At 39.8% G+C, this 23,966-nt stretch overlaps 1 protein-coding gene across 3 annotated transcripts in view; it reads right to left on the minus strand.

Annotated features, from left to right (window-relative positions):
• The window catches only part of Hmcn1 (hemicentin 1), a 440,991-nt gene that overhangs the window by 65,894 nt on the left and 351,131 nt on the right, over nucleotides 1-23,966 (minus strand). For all 3 annotated transcript variants that reach the window (XM_076547592.1, XM_076547591.1, XM_076547593.1), the window contains 10 exons: nucleotides 22,347-22,625; nucleotides 15,237-15,433; nucleotides 11,711-11,792; nucleotides 10,200-10,336; nucleotides 7,139-7,280; nucleotides 5,953-6,097; nucleotides 5,452-5,579; nucleotides 4,982-5,138; nucleotides 2,149-2,270; nucleotides 1,806-1,970 (listed from right to left, as the gene is read on the minus strand). In XM_076547592.1, the coding sequence (XP_076403707.1) occupies nucleotides 1,806-1,970; nucleotides 2,149-2,270; nucleotides 4,982-5,138; nucleotides 5,452-5,579; nucleotides 5,953-6,097; nucleotides 7,139-7,280; nucleotides 10,200-10,336; nucleotides 11,711-11,792; nucleotides 15,237-15,433; nucleotides 22,347-22,625 (1,554 nt within the window). The remainder of the gene's footprint in view (nucleotides 1-1,805; nucleotides 1,971-2,148; nucleotides 2,271-4,981; nucleotides 5,139-5,451; nucleotides 5,580-5,952; nucleotides 6,098-7,138; nucleotides 7,281-10,199; nucleotides 10,337-11,710; nucleotides 11,793-15,236; nucleotides 15,434-22,346; nucleotides 22,626-23,966) is intronic.

A 23,966-nucleotide genomic window follows, 5' to 3' on the forward strand; every position in this document is an offset into this window, starting at 1 on the left:
CATAACTTTAGAAACCTTTCAAAAGACTAGTGTCTATTTATGGTCACTCCCAGCTTCCAAACTCAGCTCTGGGCCACATCCACCCATCACCTGCCTCTACAGGTGTGCCTTTTCTAAGTGCTTCATCAAGGTAGAATCACACACTCTTGTTTTTGGCTTTTGTTACTGACTAATTTCACTGTAAGCATGTCTTTGAGATCCATTCATTTTAGCAAGTGCAATATTATATCCCTTTTTATACCCAAACAGGTTTCCTATTTGTGGACAATACCACGTTTGTGTATCTGCTCACCAGCTGATGTACATCTGAACGGCTTTCCTTTCCAGCTTTTGTGAATGACTCTGTGAGCATCTCTAATGGAGTCTGTGTGCAGATGGGATGTCACAGACCTTGGACAGAGGCCCTGGATGGAGCTTCTGACTTTATGGCAACTATACCAAAAAAGTTCTTTCAAAGTTCTACACTGTTTCCTTCCTTTCTTCCTTTTCCTTCCTTCCTTCCTTCCTTCCTTCCTTCCTTCCTTCCTTCCTTCCTTCCTTCCTTCCTTCCTTCTTCCTTCCTTCCTTCCTTCCTTCCTTCCTTCCTTCCATCCTTCCTTCCTTCCTTTCTCTTTCTTTCTTTCTTTCTTTCTTTCTTTCTTTCTTTCTTTCTTTCTTTCTTTCTTTCTTTCTTTCTTTCTTTCTTTCTTTCTTTTCCTTCCTTCCTTCCTTCCTTCCTTCCTTCCTTCCTTCCTTCCTTCCTTCCTTCCTTCCTTCCTTCCTTCCTTCCTTCCTTTCTCTCTCTTTCTTTCTTCGCTCTCTCTTTCTTTCTTTTTTGTTATTAAGAAATTGTCCATTCATTTTACATACCAACCACAGATTGCCCTTTCCTCCCACCTCCCGCTCCCCAGCCTTCCTCCACAACCCACCCCTCATCCCCACCTCCTCCAAGGCAAGGTCTCCCATGGGGAGTCAGCAGAGGTACATTCAGTTGAGGCAGGTCCAAGCCCCTCCCCCTGCATCAAGGCTGTCTACACTTTTCTAGCACAGAACTTGGTGATTACATTGGTGTAGCCACCTTCTGTTTTATGATAGAATTCTAACCAGTCTACTTATCTACCTGAGATAGCCAAAATACTCTGCCTTAAAACCAAAGCTATATGCTGAGAGTTAATGTCCTATTATTTCCCATATACTAAAGAAAGATATAAATTCTCTTAGGACAATATATACACAGTCCTGAAATCTCAGCATGAGTAGATACCCAATCTGTCTTTGGTATATCTGCTTAGGACAAGATCTATTTTCAGTGAAAAGCCCCTACATTTTCATTTAGTTAAATCACTGCCCCTCACTACTATAAATTGCGCAAAGAATGGCTATTGCAATCGTCAAAAAGTAAATTACAGTATTTAGCACCAAAACTATTTGCTAAGTTATATGAACCTTAAAACAAGAAGTTCCTTTTAGTCACATAGTCTCAAGATAGCACAATTCTGTCTTTGTTTTTAATGGTTTTTAAATAAACATTTTAATTGGTCAGCGGAAGAAGTGTGATTCTCAGGTAAGTAGAGAACTTGCTAAGTCTGTAGTCTAGTGTACACAGGACCACGCGTATTAGATCAGTTTTAGATATTACATGTTATGTTTTGTTTCTAGGCTCTTTTTAAAAAAAACCTACTCCTCCTTCTTACCATAATTGCTTTTTAGGAATAAAGGCTTCCCCCCTCCCCTTTTCATTATGTCGTAACAAAAGGCTGGGCGAGGCTGCCCATTGCTAACTACTCCAATCAGTGAGGGTGAACTCACAGAATGTGCTTTGTTACCTGAGGACAGAATCCGATAGCCGTCTCCTCTGGGAAGCAGTCTTATGCCATTTTTGGTCCAGTGAATCGAGGGAACCGGAAGTCCGGAAGCAGTGCAGGTCATGACAGCCGGGGCCTCTCTGGTTACCAGGAAATCCGTAGGCTCGTCAGCTATGGCAGGAGGAACTAAAACAGCAAGAAGAGAAAACCACACATCTCCACTCCACCGTTTACACATTCCTGAAGCCGCTCTGTCCCTCTTCTTCCCGATGCTCACAGAGTGGGGGTCAGGTAGGTGTAAAAAGGCTGTCTGGTGAAAAGACAGCAGGATCTGTCATTCAATCTACTTTCCAGCCAGTTCTACCTTGGACAGTGAGGTCCACGGTTCTCTTGTCCTCTCCAGCATCACTGGTCACAGTGCACTCATAACTGGCAGTGTCATCCACGGAGGGGGAAATAATGACGAGGGAACCCGAAGAAAGGAGCCTAGAAGAGAGATTCCAGACGTGAGATTCTACACATCAGCATCCATGTGTTCTGCAGACGGTATAGTGAGGCGCCGAGATTAGCTGAGGGAAAGAGTGCCTCCTTCATGTTAAATGGTCACCGTTTGCCTGATGCAAATTTTGCACATCAAAACTTAACTTTATATGGTAAAGGGTCTAAACTTTATGTTAGTGAAAAACAGCTGCCTAAACGCTGAATCTTGCATTTTCTGAATACATGTATCATAATCACCCCTGCTTCTCCTAGTGGACAAAATCTATTGACAGTCACTGTTTAATAGCATAGAATGTGTCCCTGGATCCATCTGAAAGGCTTCACATAAAGCATCTTAAAATCTATCAGTAACTTTGCTGGTAGATATTTGGTTACTTATATGACATATAAGTAAGTAGAAGTCTATTGTTTCAGTTTTTTCCCTGCTTTACACACCTCTTCATATGTCATGCTACTTTGGAGATGTACCGTGTGTGTGTGTGTGTGTGTGTGTGTGTGTGTGTGTGTGTGTGTGTGTGTTGTATATGACATATATGCTATATATATATATGTACATGTATATGTATATACAAGTGGTATATGCACATAGCATATATGTAATGCATATATTTAACATGTGTAATATATGTATCTCTGTGAATCTTTTGGTGATCATTCCTTAATTTATAATAAAAAATAAAAATGAATGTTTGGGAGGCTTAGAATAATTCACACACATCAGACTTAATGTAGATTTAAGTTAAAATATCAGTTTTCTTCAAACTGTGCCATACTGGAATAGAAATAGTATGGAGTGGGGCAGGGGAGATCGCTCAATGGTTAAATCACTTGCTTCCCAGATGTGAGGACCAGAGGTCAGATCCACAGTAATCCACATAAACTTCCAAGTGGACACAGTGGCTCACCTATAATTCCAAGACTTGGAAGGCAGAGGCAGGGATCCCAGAGTAAGCTGTTTAGCGAGAATAGACAGGGACCCCAGAATGAGCTGTATAGCAAGGATAGATGAGGATCCCAGAATAAGCTGGCTACCAAGAATATATGGGGATCCCAGAGTAAGTTAGCTAGCAAGAATAGACAGGGATCCCAGAGTAAGCTGGCTAGCAAAAATAGTTATAGGTAAATGTGTTTGGTTGTGAGATCCTGAGACAGTAAATAATCTTATTAACTGAGGAGAATTCCTGACATCAGCTCAGGCTTCCATCTGCATACCTGGGACCCCCCATGTACCCATATATATGTAAATACAGTATATATGTGTATACATGCACACTTGAAAATGGAGAAAGGAAAAGGAAGCGGGTTTGGTTTAATGGAAGTGCATTTTTCATGCTTCCTAGGCATTTTCCACACAAGGTAGACTTTTAAACCACTGAGCCTAATGCCAAAAGCTAAAAGGACGAGAAAGACAGAGCTGACCAATGTTCAGTGGAACTATTCTTTGTTTCCTATATCCTTGTCAATCACAATTACTTCTTGTCGAAGCATCACTGTGACCGCACCTGGTGTTAACATTCTGGCAGATCCTTTGGGGGGATAACTGTTAGCTGAACTGAGGTAAGGGATGTTGCTGCCTTAAACCATCAGAAATTCCCAGTGACTTAAAGTCTAGTCCTTAATAAACACACACTGCCATATTGTAAACTCTGGCGGGAAAGTTTGAAGAGTGTAAGAACTGGAGAAGATGCTCTTTGCTAACCACCTATCCAAGCAGCCAAACGTCTACAGTATATTTCAAGGCATTCAACTTGCTTTTCATTTTACAACTAAACCTTGGAGTGACTTTCACAGAACAGTTTGTCTTTTATGCAAAAGACGTTTATAGCCATTGCCATTATAAAACTGTAGAGAGTACAAAACAAGCAAGTGTGTAGGGTCAACACACCTACAGATCCCACCAACAGCCACACAGGACTTGTGCACAGAAGAGTTGCACCTTTTATTTAAAAAAAAAAAGATAGGTTGGAAATCCAATTCCATATTAAGGGAAAAATATTCTACCAACTGGCTAATTCTTCATTCTTTATGTATTTCTTACCCTTATTGATGAGGTTAAAATGTTGGTTATTAAAAATAAATGTTTCTAAATGTTAGGTTGGATTTTTCAATGGAGTTATCTTTACTGCATTATGCTAAGTGAAAGTAGCCAGACACAGAAAAGGTTCAGAAAAGGTTCTGTTTGTTCTCATTATGTATTGAAGATAAAAAGTTGAGGGCAGGCAGTGGCAGTGGCAGTTGTGGCACACGCCTTTAATCCCAGCACTCGGGAGGCAGAGGCAGGTGGATCTCTGTGAGTTTGAGTTCGGGGCCAGCCTGGTCTACCTACACAGCTAGTTCTAGGACAGCCAAGGCTACACAGAGAAACCTTGTCTCGGAAAAAAAAGCAAACAAAAGAGCTGGGCTAACAGAAGGATGTGGCGGAGGGGGATGCAATGAAGGTGGTACAGGAGTGTGGTGCACAGAGGAATGTGTCTGATGGTAATTATTCAAGCATTTCAAAATGGCTGTTAGAAAGGACTTTTAATGTTCTCAACACAGAGAAGTATGCATGTACGGCGTGACAGATCTGCCATATCCTAATCTAATCATTATGTATCATATAAATGTATTGAATTATCATATAGTACCAATAACTACGTACAATTGTGCCACCTGGAAATAAAAAAACATATTTAAAATAAGTGAATTCATCTTACCTGTATGAATTTTGATTTTGATCCACATTAAGAAGATGCCCATTTTTTCTCCAGTTGATTGATGGTTTTGGTATCCCAGTAGCTTCACAAGCCAGAGTAGTTTGGACATTCACTGTTACTGTTACATTGGTAGGACCAGGAGCTATAGATGGAGGAACTAAAAAACAATAATAAGAGTGAAGCATACCCAGCACATGGCAAAGCATTTCTGATGACCTGAAATTTGTCATTGGTGACTTGCTATATGACTAAGCCACGGCAGTGTCACAAACTGCACAGCGGTGATATAACCCACACTAAAGAAACAGCATGGGTCTTGTCTTGTTCACAATGCAGAGGAATATGCTTACTTAGCCTTTAAGGTCCAGGTCCTCATGAGCTGACCTAGTTTCAGTTACAATAAACAAACAGAAAACAAAACAAAAACGTTTGACCCAAAGCCTGGATTTTTTTTGTAAATGTGTATTTACCATGGACTTGTAAATCTATTCGCCGACGGTCTGTTCCAGCCACATTGGTCGCCATACACAAATACCGTCCGGTGTCTGTGACATGTGCTGACTGAATTTGAAGGAATCCATTTTCTAAGATGGAGTATCTATGAGAAAGATTAAAGGCACATCCTTCTTAATCAACTCTTTTCAATTATTTACACTATGACTCAGATAAACATTAAAGATTTGGTAAAATCTACTGTGAGTCTTCTTCTGTTTCAGGTGACACAAATTTACAGTGCCCTTGGAGGAGGGACAGGATGCAGTGTGAAGGTGTGTAGCAGCAGGCCTGTGGTCTTGATGGATTATAATCAAAGGAATTATTCTTATAAAATACTAAATTTTGATTCTCATCTTAGGATGAAAATATAAATTCTAAATATAATAAGACCAAAATAATGCATTAGAAAAAATATTTGAAGATTCACATTTCAATTTCTCATGACAGCATTTTTCTTCCCTTTTTAGAACTGTTACCTTGCATGGCTTCCGGCTAGCACAGCCCCATCCTTTCTCCATGTTATCCTTGGGGTTGGCACACCTTCAGCAAAGCATTCCAGTACAATTGATGTATTTAAGAGAGTGACAAGACTCTGGGGACCACCACTGATGCTTGGAGGAACTGAACAAAAAACAAAACAAAACAAAAAAAACCCAGAAATCTAGTTAAAATAAATAACTCAGCCTTCGCTAAGAATCTGGAGATGTAAGGAGAACTTTAAGTGAAGTGATTAGCTTTGTCTACACTAATCTAGGTTAGAATAAATAGAATTAAAGTCTAACTCTTGAAGTCTTTCTCAAGACATCCTGCATTTGAAAATAAAGAATAAATGGGGAGAATTTAAATCCCTGACTTAAATCCCTGTGGGAGAGTCGTGAGTAAAATCCAGCTTTGGTCTGATGCAAATTAAAGTTGATATTTCTTATTTCTCTCTAGCCAAATAATGGTCAAAGAATGTTAATGCTGGAACAGCTTCCCTTTAAATAAAGAACAGAAAGTGGGCTGTTTTAATGAAAAGCACATCTGTGGTTAATCATGCGAGTCCCAGAACAGGCATTTTATTAATCATAGAGTTCATGTGGGAATACAAAGCCTGAACTTTAATTTTAGTATTAGAGATATTAGTTGTGTGGGTCATCCAGTATGTTGTAAAATTTCTTGTGTTAAAATCCAAAGGGATTGTTATGGAGGGAAATCTACATATCTTCCTAAATATTGGCAAGTGTTGGCACCTAGATACGCATATTTAAGAAAATTACAGTAGTATGACAGTGTTTAAGGAAACTGTAACACTGTGCATATGTACAGTATGCTATCAAGCCACCACCAATAAAGGCAAACTAAGTGATGGACCATTTGTCAGATACAGATGTAGTGTGATGGTTTCCTCTCAGCTGGATGGTGCCGACCATCTGGATCTGCTAATCATTCTGTGTGTGCCTGTGTTTGTATGCATGTGGTGTGTGTGTGTGTGTGTGTGTGTGTGTGTGTGTGTGTGTGTGTGTGTGTGTATGTGTACCTGTGTGAGTGTGCCTGTGTATGTGTGTGTGCTCTTTCCAAGTAAATAGCATGTCCAAGGATTCATTTAATAAGCTCCAGAAAAACATATCTTCTAATATGGTTGGTGAAATAATCAAATTGTGAAACAGTAATTTTTCTTACCATTTACAGTGAGGATAAATTCTCTTGTAGTCTTTCCTGCAATGTTGCTGGCCACGCAGGTATAATTGGCTGTGTCTCCCAGATCTGCGTTATTAATTTGCAAGTATCTCCCTCCAGACAGGATTCTTACCCGAGGTGTTGCCTGAATTCAGAAAGTAAAACCTATCATCAAAATGTCAGTAAAATACAATAAAACATTATTTTATTTAAAGTTTTTTGTCTGTATATGTGTGTGTGTTTGTGTGTGTGTATATGTATTTGTTTATATAAAGGGGTATATGCACTATGTGCATGTGTGTGAGGGTGTGTGAGGGGTATTTGTTTATATAAAGGGGTATATGCACTATGTGCATGTGTGTGAGGGTGTGTGACAGTGTTTGTGGGGGCCTGGGGGCCTGGAGCTTGAGATACAGGTGGTCGTGAGGCACGCAGTATAGGTCTTAGGAGCTGAACTCAGGTCTTTTGAGAGAACAGCAAGCACTCTCCAAACACAAGTAATATTTTATAATAGCAAAATGAACAAGAATGAGGCACAGACTTGCCATCTGACAAGTTTTGTTCATGTAATAACTAATGTCCCTTTCATGGTTTCAGAGATTTGGGGTAAATCAAGGGTACAGTGCCTCCAATTCCATTGAACAAGCAAGGCAGGTTGGATGATTCAAATCAAGCCTTTCTCAGTTCTCTTTATGACTTTTTCTTGAAGCCAGTAACTACCAGAATAGGATAAACAAAGCCTTCAAAGTCAGCTTTCTTTTGGCTGCAAATGGCTGGTGAGAATCCTGAGCTGATGCTCTGTTGGTGGTAGGCATCACCTAAGTGTAGGGAGCTGTAGAGAATCTTTGACTGCTCCTTAGGATTCTGGTCCCAGAGAGCTGGAGGTGGGGATATTACAGATGTGTCAGCCACTCCTGAGCCTGAATTCTAACCACGGAAATTCAGCAACAGCTCCATCCTGCAGACATGGTAGACCAGTTCTCCTGAGCCCTTGATGGTTTCTAGCCTTTTAGCTAAACAAAGAGCTGAGAGTTTAATTTGGACTTTAATCTACAGGCTTTGGGAGATACAACCATGTGTCAGTTTCCAGAGGGTCATGAGTCAAAATGTCTGTGTTTTCAGCCAAATCAACTACTGAGCAAAGACTAGAATGGGAAGGCAGTTGATTGAGGGCCCCTGTGCCTGCCTGTGCAGTTGAGAGTAACTATTAATTGGAAGTGATTTGAGTTTGACTACTTAGCAAAGGCCCCTCAACTGCTTTGCCATTTTATAGAGCAAAGGACATAGTCAACATGACAAAGCGACAGCCTATAGAATGGGAAAAGATCTTCACCAACCCCACATCTGACAAAGGCTGATATCCAGAATTTATAAAGAACTCAAGAAATTAGACATCAAAAATGCCCAACAGTCCAATTAAGAAATGGGCTATAGAGCTAAACAGAGATTTCTCAACAGAGAAAGCTCAAATGTCTAAAAGACATTTAAGGAATTGCTCAACATCCCTAATCATCAGGGAAATGCAAATCAAAATGACTCTGAGATACCACCTTACACCTGCCAGAATGGCTTAGATCAAAAACATTGAAGACAGCTTATGTTGAAGAGGATGTGGAGCAAGGGGAACTCTCCTCCACTGTTGGTGGGAATGCAAGCTTGTACAACCACTTTGGAAATCAATATGGTGCTTTCTTAGAAAATTGAGAATCAATCTCCCCCAAGACCCAGCTATACCACTTTTGGGCATATACCCAAGGAATGCTCAATTATACCACAAGAGCACATGTTCAGCTATATTCATAGCAGCATTGTTTGTAATAGCCAGAACTTGGAAACAACCTAGATGCCCTTCAACTGAAGAATGGATAATGGAAATAATAATAAATAAAATGTGGTACATATACACAATGGAATACTACTCAGCAGAGAAAAACAATGACATCATGAGGTTTGCAGGCAAACGGATGGATCTAGAAAAAAATCTTCCTGAGTGAGGTAACCCAGACTCAGAAAGACAAACATGGTATGTACTCACTCATTGGAGGGTACTAGATGTAAAAGAAAGCATGAATAGACTGCTACTCACAACTCCAGGGAGGCTACCTAGAAAACAGGACCCCAAAAAAGACACAGGGATTGCCCAATGACAGAGAAATGGATGAGATCTACATGAGCAAACTGGACGTGAGTGGGGGATAATGAAGAGCAAGGGTCTAGGGAAACAGAGCTTAGGGGAGCAGGAGATCCCAGCTGGATCAAGAACAGAGAGGGAGAACAAGAAATTAGAGACCATGATAAATGAAGATCCCATTGGAATAGGAAGAAGCAAAGTGCTAGAGAGGTCCCCAGAAATCCACAAAGATACCCCCACAATAAACGGCTGGTAATGGTCGAGAGTAAGCCCGAACTGACCTACTCTGGTGATAAGATGGCCAAACACCCTAACTGTCATGTTAGAACTCTCATCCAATGACTGAGGGAACTGGATGCAGAGATCCACAGCCAGGCCCCAGGTGGAGCTCCAGGAATCCAATCAGCAAGAAAGTGGAGGGATTGTATGAGCAAGAATTGTTGAGACCAAGATTGGAAAAAGCACAGGGACAAATAGCCAAACTAGTGAAAACACATGAACTATGAACCAATAGCTGAGGGGCCCCCAACTGGAGCAGGCCCTTTGGATAAGTGAGAGAGTTGATCAGATTGAACTGTTTGGGAGGCATCCGGGCAGTGGGACTGGGACCTGTCCTCAGTGCATGAGCTGGCTGTTTGAAACCTGGGGCTTATGCAGGGACACTTTGCTCAGCCTGGGAGGAGGGGACTGGACCTGCCTGGACTGAATCTACCAGGTTGAGCTGAATCCCCAGGGGAGTCTTTGCCCTGGAGGAGATGGGAATGGGGGGTGGGCTGGGGGGAGGGCGGGGGTGGGTGGGTGGGAGTAGGGAGGACAGGGGAATCCATGGCTGATATGTAAAATTAAATCCAATTATAAAATAAAAATGAAAAAACCAAAAAAAATAAAATAAAATAAAATAAAAATGAATCTGTGGAGTCAAGCAGAAGGTACCTGTAACCGCTCCCCATTTCTGAGCCACATGACCACAGGCGGAGGCACTGCATCCGATTTGCATTCCAGTGTCACCTGTCTGTTCCTTAACACAGTGAAGTCCTGGGACTCGTCCATTCCAGCAATATTAGGAGGCACTAAGCGTGGGAACACAATATCAAGTGCATTTGATAAACTGGATGTAAACATCTATCAGTGTCCAACAACAGTTAGCTTTCCTATACGATAAGAGGCAGGAACTTCAATTGTTAGTTATTCAATTTATAGTTTAGAGAGTTAACAAACTGGATCTTTATTATCTACCACTTTTATCAATTAAATAATGAAATATTTTAATAATTAATTAATTTAATCATTAAATAATGCAATCTTTCCAACGATGACACGGACAATGAGATAAGCACATTATTACCACCATCTGACAAGTGATAAGGAAATGGACCGACATAGGTGTCCTCCAGTCAACATCTACACTGGGCAATGCTTTCCCCTGAGTATTAAAAATGACCAAATCAGGAACTGTCCATGACAAAACAAAGTAATGCATCCATTTTTATTGATTTACACAGATATATTTCTTAGTCAATCACATTTTGGATTTACTTAGGTAGGTCTAAGTTTTGAGTAGGGATACCAGGAATACTTCAATTCCAGATAATCTGCATGCCTATACATTTAAGCTCTGAAAATTAAGTATCTGTTTAGTTTTCAAACACTCCTTCCCATGAAGGATGATTTAAATTTATACATAAAAGTCATATTCAAAAGGATCTCATTAATACAAACTTTCTTGAAAGTAATAAGGCAGTGATTTCCAAAATCCTTAAAAGTGTATATGTGCACATGCATGCATGGGCAAACAAGTAAGTGTATTACAGAAAACTTCCAAGTATACATAAAAAGGCAGGAACTGCCTAAATATCCACCAACAGGGAGTCAGATGTAGGGCAACATGCAATCCTAAAAATGATGCTATAAAATTAACATAAGAATGTTCATCACACCATTAAGTGAGACATAAAGCAAATTAAATTTTGTGTATTCTACTGTTATTTCTTTTTTGATATTTTGAATCTTTCCATGTTTCCTAGCCAGCTGCAAACTCTAGGCTTAAGCAATCTTTCCACTCAACTTCCTTAGACGCTGAGATGACAGGTGGATGCTATTATGTCTAGATTTGATCACATTTTTGCAATAAAATGTTCACATAAAAAACACTGTATCCTTGTGTGGTAAGACTAAGGGTTATTTTTATGCTCTTCCCTATTGTAATTCATATTCTTTTATTTTTAAATAAACAAATTTGAGTTGTTTGTGTAAAATCAAGACAAATAACAGAAAACATCACTGAACTGCATCCCAAAGAACACATAAGTTATGAACAATGAAATTTATAAAATACATATTTCTCAATGTATAGACATATGATGTGCTGTGAAATAGCCGGATCTTCTCTAATATAGTTTCTAAGTAGGTTTGTGTGTGGATTAAACATAAATCACAAAATTTACCGTGTACTCTCACTAAATATTCTTTATCATCATCCCCGGCAGGACTGGATGCCAGACAAGTATATCTTCCTGTATCCTCCACCTGCAAAACCCAAACAAATACATTACAGAGTGTTAACATGCTAGTGTTGGTGGTGGAAATAAAAATTCACCAGAACTGGTATGATTACCAATAAAGGCAAAATAACATAAGGAAGTGCAACAGATAAAACCAACGTTATCATTGTGGTTAGTGCTTTGATAGTGCGTGTTGGCTGACATCTCTGTTATGCATACAGCTATGTTTAAGGAATTTTGGAAACTGATACAAGAATATCAAAAAGGCATATATAAGTATATAGAAACATATGTCTATGTATACTTATAAACCATCTATGCCAAATATGGTAGATCAGATGCTCAATATTAAATTTGAGGAAATATATATGTACAGGTTCAATTTGCAGACCATAAATTTCAATTACTCTCTTCTGGAAGGAAATGTAGTATATTTATAAAAGCATCTGATAAAATAAAATAAAAACACAACACAAGATAACTAAACCAAACAAATTAACACCACATCTTGACTCTGTCATTGAGATACATGCTGGTAGACTACAGTTTGACAACAGGATCTACTTGGCCTAAACCTGAACCAACTACTAAAAAATCCTCATGAATGTTTTATATTGGAAGTTGGTTTACATCTGTATGCATGGACACCACATCTGGAGATATTATTCTGGCAAACAGGTGACCTTACTATTAACAAAAGCGTATTTTATAAATATAAGGAAAGCCCTAGCCATCTCACTTATTTTACAACCTAAACATTCTCAGAATATTGGCATATTAAAAATTCTTATATTCAAAACTGACTTTATAGGTTGTGAAAAAGGTTTTTGTTAGGTTGCACACATTCCTTTGGAAAAAATTTAAGACTAGAGTGTTTGGGAAAAAAAAACGGTTAAAAATACTTTAGATAAACATTCACATATGCCTTTGATTAAGAATTAGGAAATGGAGGTCTAAGGGAGATAACGCCATGTGGAAGAGCACCGGCCATGACAACATGAGGACCTGAGTTCATATCCCAGCAGCTATTTAAAGAGGCACAAGTGCTGCATGTGCCTGTTACCTCGGCACTGGGGAGCTGAGCTATGGAGGATCCTGAGAGTTCTCTGGTCAGCTATCCTAGCTGAAAAGGCAAGCTCACAGCTCAGTAACAGACACATCTCAAGCCAATAACGTAGACAGTGACAGAAAAGCACACCAAACATCTGACATGGGCTTCCACATGCTCTACACACTCCCATGCATGTGTTACACACGGAGAGGCACATTGCACACACACACACACACACACACACACACACACACACACACACACACACACACACACAGAGATCATTTTCTAGAGAACCACATTTCATTTTTCTCATCATCTCTTTAAAACCTTTAACTCTTCTCTGTCAACTCTTGTTCATTCCAGATGGATAAAACTCTTTTCACTTGTCTCCAGTTTGCCAAACTTGAAGCATCATTGGGGGCTACTCAAACATCACTTCTACCAGGAACTATTTCCCAACAACTTGTTTCTTTCTGTATACCCAGAGTCATCATTCATGGCTAGAGGTTGAAGTGTGCTCTGCTGATAATAGGCTTGAAATATGATAAGTAGATACACTGGAGAGTTGTTGACATGTGCTATGCTTCAGGAGAAGAAAGTGTCGTGACAAAGCTGGACAAATGTGTTTGATTATAGGATGGACATCTCGTGCCTTGGAGCAAGCCACAGACTTAGTTTTTGAAGGAAGGTAATTCAGGAAACTAACGTCTATACCACTCAATTCAGAATTTGCAAAGCAGCCATTATGTGCTAGGCATAATGATATACAGCCAAGGAGTCCATCAAAAGACAAAATTCAGAATTATAATGTAGGAAATGCTGTAAGAGGTGTGTACAAAATGCCAACAGGACAACAGGAATAGCAGGAGCAGGGGCAAGCCTGAGACTTGGTCACGTTTCATTTCCCATCTCAATGCTGTTTCCAGCAGCTTGTTTGTTTCTCATCTAGTGGCATCTTGCATGAAATTTTATTTCCTTGAGGCGGGGGGAAATTCTTGAAGGGTTTTGATTGTTTATCATGGTTTGAAGGTTTAATCTGCCCTTTTTGGGTTCCTGCTATGTTCAGAATGAAAGGAGAAGAAGATATATCTCCATGACACTGATGCTAAGCTGTGCTAAGGTCTACTGGCTCCATTATTCACTATGGTGAGTTGCTGTGCCTCTTTCAAGATTATGTGCTGGAAATAAAGATTCTGCACCCCCACCAAAATGGTCAGAAGTGTGAAGAGTATGACAGGGCCCCAAGCCCAACATAATACCAGCAGAGTGGAAAACACATCTTTATTTCTCTCTTCATCCAGTTTTCTTCCCCTCATCTTGTTTTCAAAGTAAACAACAACAAAAAAAAACAGGTAAATAATTTGTTATTTTACATCACACAGAATGATGATTATAATAGTAGCAAAAATTCTAATTATTTTACCTAATTTTTGTTGTTATGTAATGTATTTCTATGGCACCAACACAAATATATTATGCCCCATTATCTTTTGGATTCCTCAAAATATGCAATTGATGTTATTTATGATGATGATGGTTATTGTTACTATCATTATTATTTTCATTGTTACTTTATCTGAAATTTACAAATGAAGGCATTAGGGCTCAGATGAACAATCTTTGTAATATAAAGTTTGCCTTTATTATTAACATGAAAAATATTTACAATATACTCTAGACTTATTTTTAACATGTCAATATTTCTGATCAGTTTCTTTAAACGTAAGCCAGAAGAACCATTTTATTTTACTGAAAGATCACCACTTAATACACTCTTTCTTTGACTTCCATGTTGGCTAGTTCATTTGGGGATCAAAAGCGCTCTCTGAGCTGGCTCTTTGGAGCCTATTACCTATGATGGGATGCTTTGCTGAGCCTTGATGTAGAGGGGACAGGCTTGGTCCTGCCCCAACTTAATGTACCAGGCTTTGCTGACTCTCCATGGGAGGCCTTACCCTTCAGAGGAGGGGATGGGGGTGAGGGGATGGGGGAGGCGGGGGGAGCAGGATAAGGGATGAGAGGGGGAATCTGTAGTTGGTATGTAAAATAAATAAAAATGTCTTAAAATAAAAAAGTGTTTTCTGAGATCTCACATATTATATGTTGGAATGCTTTCTGCTGATTAGTAAGGAACTACATAGAAAAAGGTAAGAGGTTAACACATGGAGGTTTGAAAATATGCTCAAGTTAATGAGAAGGTATCTTGTTGTCTTCAAAAGGTTATATTAGAGTCTTCTTCTTCCTCCTACTCATTTACCCAGTCATGGATATTATAGAGGCCATCCACCCTTGGCAAAGCTGTGGAGATCAGTGATGTATTCAGCAGCATAGGCGCAATTATTCAATAGTCATCATACACACTAGGGAATAAGAAGGTAGAGCGGATAAAATAATTATATGAATGGTGACATTTACCTGAGCACTGGATATTCGAAGGATGGCCCCTCCTTCAAGAATCTGCACTTGATCTGTCTGTAGAAAAGGCCGGCCATCTTTCATCCAGGAGACTTTAGGAGCAGGGATTCCAGAAGCTATGCAGGACAGCTCAAGTGGATTATTCACAACTGCTGATACCTCTCCAGGTCCTTCAGATCCATTGATGTGAGGTGGTTCTAATGACGTAGGATCAGACAACGGAAAAAGACACTTGTTGTTTGACAAAGTATTCCTGATTTTAAAAGCTCCAAAAGAAAATTCAACTCAAATTTACATGCCTATGGCATAAATCAGTTGGAATATAGAAACTAAAATGATCCTTCCTAGATGGTCTTAGTTCTTCTTGCTGGCAAGATTCCAAAAGACTGGGACTGGGGAGAGTGATTTCTGCACGGAACATATTTGTTATGTCTAGGCAGGAGTAGCTTTCTCTTTTACTATTTATACTTCTACAATTACCTTCTTCCAGAGAAAGCTAAAGAGTCTAAACACTGGGAAGACACAGTAAGGGTCCTTGGCTTAACTACTCCCAAATTTAATCCTTTAAAAACAGACTTTTCTTACAATGACCACTCCAGTTTTCAGTGAAAATTTCCGTAGTTAGAGCTTTAGGCTTTTGGGTTCAGAAGGCAGTCAAAACAGATGTTGGACAGCTCCGAGGGCGAGCTGAGGGGTTTTTGTCTTTATTTTTGTTTTAAATCAGGCACACAGGTTGGACTCTGACTCATACATAACATAGGACCTGATGTCAGACTGATTTGAACTGAGCACCAATAGTTAGCTCAGTGGAACTGGACAAACCTTCAAATGGAGGACAGGCATCATAAGATACCTTAGAGCATCATAAAGATTCAGTGAGGCCCTCCATGTTTTTGTTTTTAACTTACGCATGTTTTATTTTAAATTAATTGCTTTAAAAAGATGCGAGCACTACCCTCTCTTTTGTAACATCTTACATTTTGTTGAAATTTCCTTTTTAAATGTTTGTTAGCCCTCATTTCCCTATCTAGAATAAGAGAACACAGCAAATCTATTCCTTTTGGACTCCAATTAGAGAGTCTGTATGTCTTAATCATGATCCCAGAAGTTCTCTTTTTGAACTTCAACCCACCTGACACAGGACTGTCAATATGTATTTTACATTCATTGTGACACTGATCTATGTTTTCCTGATTAAAAGGGTACAATGGCTCCATGTAGCTAACTGAATTAAAATGAAAATCAGTTTCTAAAGCTTGTAAAATTATCTCTACCTTAACATACTTCTGTGAGACCTGAACTTCAAATTAGGTTACTTCTCTCTGCCAATGGGTCCTGTCATCTGATGCTTCTCAGTCACCACCACCCTCTACCTGAGCTTGCTGAGGTATCTATCATCAAGGTTCTGTGAGTGACATGAAGCTTCCCTGTAAAAACTAAATCCTGGTTTGTAAACTCTTCACTCTTTTCCCGTTCCATAATATGGTACCTGTAAGAGGCAAAAGCACTGATTTGGCTCTCTAGTTGACTAAAATCAATCCTTCATTATTTATTCTTATTTATTACTTGCTATATGCCAGTCATATAGATAGAAAGATTCATTAGCCATCTCTTCCTGTTGAAAAGGTTGTGGTCACCAGGTTAGGGCAGCACCAACAACAGCAGCATGGTTCCGACTGCTTCAAACTCTACTCTGCAGATGTTACATGTGTTAGGCGAAGGCCAACTATTTTACTTTGTATTTGCCCCATGTGTCTTATACTCAGGAAAGAGTGGGAATTGTCTCCACTCTGACTACTCAAGAATTTGTATTTCCTGTCTAAGTCCCAATTTTGAGTCCTAAAACAATAAATACTATCATCAGCTAAACAGCCCCATGTCTACATTTTACATAAACACTCCAGATTTAGCTGGCATTCAGACAGCTGTTTTGGTTCCTTTCCCAGTATTCCTTGCACTTGTGTGATGGGTCTACTAATCATTTAGTCACACAGCCTGGAAACTGAGACTCACCCTTGATACAGTCACATCATCAATGCCACATATGAAACCCACAACCAAGTTAACATAATCTGCAATTATTCCAGAAGAAATGTAATTTCTCTTATTTCCATCACTATAATCTGAGCTACAATACTGCTTATGGTAGCTGGTGCATCTTCCTTTCTGTTTGTAGGTACCTCCCCCTCTCCCTCCTCCTCATTATTATTATTCTTATCATTACTATTATCATTGTAAAACCATGTCTTAACTGCCGTGTGCATCTCTTGTGACTTTGGTTTTTAATATAACATCCTAAATTTATTCTTTGAGAGTTTCTTACATGTCTACAGTGTATTTTGACTGTTATTGATCCCCCCTTTTTTGCAGATCCTCCTGGACCCCCTCACATCTTCCTTCTAACTTCATTCTTATTCTTTTATTTATATATAACCCACTGAGTCCAATTAGTGCTACCCATGCAAGTATAGGTGTGGGACCATGCACTGGGGCATGATAAATCTATCAGTGACCACAACTCTAAAGAAAACTTTCATTTCCCTAGCAGTCATCACCTAACTGTTCATAGCTCCTCCATTAGGGGTGGAGGTTCGTATGATTTTTCTTCTCCCCATGCCAGAATGTTGACTGACATTCTCTTGTGCAGGTCTTGTGCAGGCAACCACAGCTGCCACCAGTTTGAAATGGCCCAGAAGCCACCATCTTGTCCCAGTTCTCCATAACCCCTAGCTCTTTATAATCTAACAACTTTCCCATGATTCTAAGTCTCCATAACCCCTAGCTTTTATAATCTTCTAACAACTTTCCCATGATTCTAACAGATGTCCCATTTATCTACCCAGCATGATTTCACTATTAATTGCTTTTTAAGTGGCCCCAATTTTGTTAGGGTTAGCAAAGTGGTAAATATTATAAGTCATTTGGTGGATATTAGATGGAATGATATGTGTAGCACTGTTGACCGGTGAGGTTTAAGTGCTTTTCATGGAGCTTCTAAGAAAGTCTATGAAGACACAGCTCCTTGTAGATTATCTTCCTATTTGTCCTGCTCTACTCAGTGCTGAGCTCTACTGGAGGTGAGGAGACATTGTAAGGTCACAGATTGACCATGATGTGACAATCAGGAGAAGGGCAAACATCTCAACTGCCCACCCAGTGCAACAATGGCCACCCCCCCAGACATCTCACTTAGTGAGAAAAGCCCCTGTTCACAGACCTGAGGGTGCCACTCGGTGGCAGTGCTTGCCTAAACATGTTCAGTGCCCTGGGTTCGCCTGTGCATCACAAAAACGAGTTCAGATCTTATTCGAACCCAAGACAAATCTCAAGCTAGGAAATATTAGAATCACATTTAGTTTTGAAAAACCATACTGTGACAGGAGGAAGAATGAAGTCAGGAAGCCTGACAGTGACAAACCTGGTCTGGCATGTGTCACCATGTCCACACTGCTCTTTATAGCCAACACCACACAGTTCCTAATAACACACTGTTCTCAGAATCCATTCTTGACTTAATCTGTTCTTGACTCTTTACACCCAGATTGCTCTTTTCAAGTGGAAGATTTATTTATGTTATTGTACTTGCTACAACTTGTAATGATTTCTCATTTCTAGAAGATAAAACTGGAGCTCTCTTTCAGGATTTACATAGACATTTGAGTTTTATTTAACTTATCTAAAGTTTGCGGAGTTTTTACAGACACATGATGCATTTTGATTAGAGAAACCCCCATTCCCTCACTCTGATTTCTTCCACACCCTCCCCTGCACCTTAACTCTCAATTTCTCGTGTTCTGCTTTCAGACCCGCTGAGTCCACTTGGTGTCTGCCTGTAAGTGCACTGGTTAAATGCAATCTACTGCTGCATGGGTAGCCTCTCAGGCATCGCATCCCTGAGGAAAACTGACTTTCTTTTCTCCATCAGCCTTCAGTTGCCAATAGCTCCTCAGCTAGGAGCTGGAACTTCATGAGTCTCTCCTATCCGTGCTGGGATTTTGCCAGGCTTGATCCTGTGCAGGTCTCATGCACATGGTTACAGATTCTGCAAACTCATGTATGCAATGGCCTTGATATGTCCATCAAATACTGTTTTTTTTTTTTTTTTTTAGATGTCCACCGCTTCTGTCTCTCACATTCTGTCTGACCCTTCTCTGTGACAATCCTTGAGGCTTTGGGGAATGGATGTGACAGAGTTATCTCATTGAGACCCGATAACTCCAAGGTCTACTATTTTCTGCATGTTTAGTAGTTGTGGGTCTCTGTATTAATCATTTTCTACTGCAAAAATAAGCTCCTCTGATGAGGGTTGAGAGATGCACTATTGTGAAAAATTCCTAATTGGTCTTGATATCCTGGGTCCTGCTAAACTCATAGCCTCACAGTGTTTGATGTCCTCTCTTGCTTTCAGTGTTCTAGCCACAGTGTTCTTTTTCAAAACCTCCAATAGATCCTGACACCTCCCACCACATGCAGAGAGTTGAGTGCAGCAGTCCCCCCAGTGGAGACGTTTGCAAGCTGAGAAGTGGCACTGCTCCACTTGAGGAGCTTTGCAGAGCTGAATGGGATTGGTTTTCAGCAGACGCTGATGCTTCTCATCTTTATCATCTCATCATAATGCTTCCGTTTCACAGAAGTGTTATCCTGTAAACCCTTTGTCCAGGAGGGCAAGCATCCTTGCTGTTCCCACCTTTATTTGCTGCAGCGATGTTTCTGTCTATGATTCTGTTCCTGGATTCTCTCTCTGTTGTCACAGGCAGACTAGGTCCTCATGTTTTCAGGCCTGCATCAACATGGCATCTTCTTCGATCTATTCTTTACTCTCACCAGAGGGACTGTCTAAGTAGCATATTCTTGCTTAAAATTACCCTTGTTTTTTAGTGAGTCTAAACTCCCTAGGGTGTTGTCAAGACTCTTTACAGATGCCTTCTCCTCACCCAGCCTCACTTCACCCACTCATACTCAGTTTCCATGAGTACAAATGCACAATTAAGCTCTATCACCTATAGGTGAAACAAAGCAGAAATTTTCAACCCGGCCTCACTGCTATAGTCCCACCATGCCAGGCTCAGATGGGCCCATGGGAAGGCATAATTTGAAATTTACTGCCCCACAGAGTGTTATGTCAATCATCTGACCCTCACCACAACCAAAAATAATTAGGTCTTCAGTTTCTCTGCCTCTCACTCCAGACATAGGAATTTGAGTGCTGGATTTTTATCTTTTTTAATCAACTGCCTGTCATTCAGTGGATCACATAGTAGGCCTTCACAACTGACATATAGCAACATGCCCAGCACATATCACACACATATATATATATATATATATATATATATATATATATATTTAATATGTGAGTAGTGAAGACTACTCATACTCTCATGCATTGTTACTCATGTTGGCAAACTGATGTGTAGGGATTTGTAAACTGTACAGCTCAATTGCACAACTTCAAACAATTTCGTGTTGTTTTACATTTCTAAATAGCCTGGAAAAATTTCTTCCGCCACCACCTTTCCCTCTTGAAGACTCAGATAGACCAGAGCACCTCATTAGGTTTATTCACATATTGTTCTGCCTCCCTCTCCGGTTAAAATTCCCATTAGCACAGCTTAGAAGTATCTAGTTTGGTTTCCATTCAATCCAACAAACACACACTAAGAATTCCTGGTGTGTCAGACATCATATTAAGCACTGGGCACCAGCAATAAGTAAGAAGCATGCCGCGTTCACCATCATAAAACTTAACTAGGGATAAAGACAACTTTCAAAGTCACATAAATAATTGAATTTTAATAGGTGCTCTGAGAAAGATTACAGAACACTCTGAAAACATATGCTAGCCCTTCCTAAACCAAGTCTCCTGCCAAAATTCTTTTTTGCTATTCTCAGTAGGGGGATGTCTGTTCTGTGAAAGTCTGTTCTGTATGGCAGTTCCCCAACATCATAGTTGGGGGAAAAAACCTAAAAAAAAACTTGACTATTGCAATAGATAATTTTATTTATCCTCTTTTTCTGTCCACTGTCAAGATGTTTGTTACACAGAAAAACTGTATTTGCCTTAATGCCGCTTTTTGCTGGTAAGATGTTGAACTATAAACTTAAAATATTACCTTTTAATGTACACAAGAGTAATTAGAACTTGGCTATTCAAAGTGATTTTTTTGACTATAATCTTAAAATCAGATAATCTAAGACTGTTTGGGATAATGGTATAAATGTTATCTTATTTTATCCCATTTCCATTATCAAATGTGCTTTAAATTCTTAGAAAAAGTTAAAAAGTCATCTCGTAGGGCCTGGGCAGGTGGGCCAGTAGGTGAAGCTGTTGTTTGCAAATATGAGGAGTAGAGTCAGGATCTCCGGGAACCCACATGAAAGCAGGGCAGGCATGGTGGCCACCCGTGACCACAGTTCTCAGGAGACACGAGTGGGGGATCCCTGGGTGGAACAAGATGGCCAGTGAGACTCAGGTACAGAGAAAGACCTTGCCTAAAAAAACAGAGTGGAGAACAATTGAGGACAATATCTAACATGAACTCAGGTCTCTGCATGGACACACTTACCTCCACATCTGCACACACATGGACACCCATGCATGTAGAAACACAAATTCACACACATTGAAAGCCCCGATATTAATGGAGTATCATGCTTTCCAGTGAATAATTTCTTTTTAAAATTTGGGTTTTTTTTAAAAGATTTATTTATTTATTATGTATATAATGTTCTGTCTGCATGTGTCCCTTCAGGCCAGAAGTGGGAGCCAGATCTCATTACAGATGGTTGTGAGCCACCATGTGGGTGCTGGGAATTGAACTCAGGACCTCTGGAAGAACAGCCAGTGTTCTTAACCTCTGAGCCACCTCTCCAGCCCCGGATAATTTCTTAAGAATAGGAGTTTTTAGATTTTCAAACGAAGACAACTCACCATTCGGTTTCAGCATGCTTTAGAGGAATTTAGGTGAAGTACAGAACAGAAACAGAAACGCAGAAAAGTTTTCATTAGTTGGCCCCATAAAGAATGATTCTAAGAGTTATACTCATTATCTAAGTCTTGGGTATAACTGAATTCTCAAATGTTCTCTAATTGTCAGAATAGGTATATACCTAGGACTTTCAGGACAAAATGCTTGCTGATTTCTCCAGCATCATTTGAGGCAACACAGGTGTACTTTCCAGAATCTTCAGTTTCTGCCTTGATGAGCTGCAGGACCATTCCTTGAGTGCTGGTGGTCAGATGAGCATCAAGCACCAGAGGCTGGCCATCCCTGAGCCAAGACATACTTGGAGTTGGGGTTCCGTCTGTAAAGCACGTCATAGAGGTAGAACTGCCTTTGACAATTGTGATTTCCTCTGTTCCCATTGCATTGTCCATATGTGGTGGCACTACACAGAAAACAAAACAGGTAAAATTTATATATCCATTATACTTTGAGATCAATTTACACAACAGTATTCAAAACAGCATAATCCTATGCTATTTCTACATTCATTAAAACAATGTGTTTTAACATAGCATAGACCAAATTAATGGCTTTATTAGAAACCTGTTTATTGGTTAGGCTAATTTTTAATCTTCCACAGATTAGCAAAGAAGCCTCAAAATTGTTTTCCTATTGAATATGCAATCAATGTGTATTATATTTTGGTTACATTTTCAACTTGCTAGCATTGTCTCCTTAATTTGTTATGATGCTCTAGTAGTTCTTTTAATAATTCAATTGTATATTTTCAATGACTTTATGGAGAACACAGTAATAGAGTAAGTTTTATATACATCACACATTTTAGTTCCTAGTTACTCAGAGTTGTTCTCAGATGTTCTTCCAAATTGAGAAATGCGGAACAACAATCCACAGTATCCTATAAATGCAAATGCATCTACGCAAATTTTATATCTATAAATGAACCGCTAATATTATTAGAAAATATGTTTAATTTTTTCTCTGTGTAGGAACCAACAATCTTCTGTCTGGATTTAAATACTATCTTTAAAACATTAGTTGTGTTTGTTTGACATGGAGTACACATGAGTCCAGGATACAAAGCCGGTGGCTTAGGGGATGCACTGAAGAGGGAGGGATAGAGCAGAGGGAGAATACTGAGGATGGAATGACTTGGGCAGGAAGGGAGCTGGGGGATGGTGAGATGAGAGTGAAGGATGAGGTAGATTAACCAAAATGAAGGGTATATGAATTAAGTCACATAGAAAGCCACTCTCCTATAATCTAAATTTAAAAAAAAAACATGGAAGACAGATTGAATGGAGTTACCCTGCATGTATAAATAACAATGCTCCTAGAAACAGCAGGTACTAAAGAGAATTTGCAGTCCCAGAAGTGAGATGCCACCACAGTAATTGGCCAGGCAGGCTCCAAGGCCTCCCTAACAATTAGGCTCTTGTCAGCCCTTTTGCTGGCCCACCAGAACTAGAGTATTAGACCATATTGCTACAGGCAACACAGAAAAAGCAAGCTAGAGAGGAGATGCAAGTGTCCTCCTTACTGGTTAGCTTTCAGGGTGCTAGAAGGTACAAGGCAGGCTGCTGGGGGAGAAAAGGCAGCAGTGGTTTTACTTAGCTGTGAATCCATCCTCCAAACTGAAAAAAAAAAAAAAAAAACAAACCAACTTGCTGGGCAAGATGCCACCTATGCAAGAGTGGCACAAACTCTGTAGGGTACACCAACCACTTGGGTTACACATAAGCAGGGACTCATGTCTGGTATT

Source organism: Peromyscus maniculatus, chromosome 11, assembly GCF_049852395.1.
Source record: "Peromyscus maniculatus bairdii isolate BWxNUB_F1_BW_parent chromosome 11, HU_Pman_BW_mat_3.1, whole genome shotgun sequence".
In the NCBI taxonomy this organism is placed as follows: domain Eukaryota; kingdom Metazoa; phylum Chordata; class Mammalia; order Rodentia; family Cricetidae; genus Peromyscus; species Peromyscus maniculatus.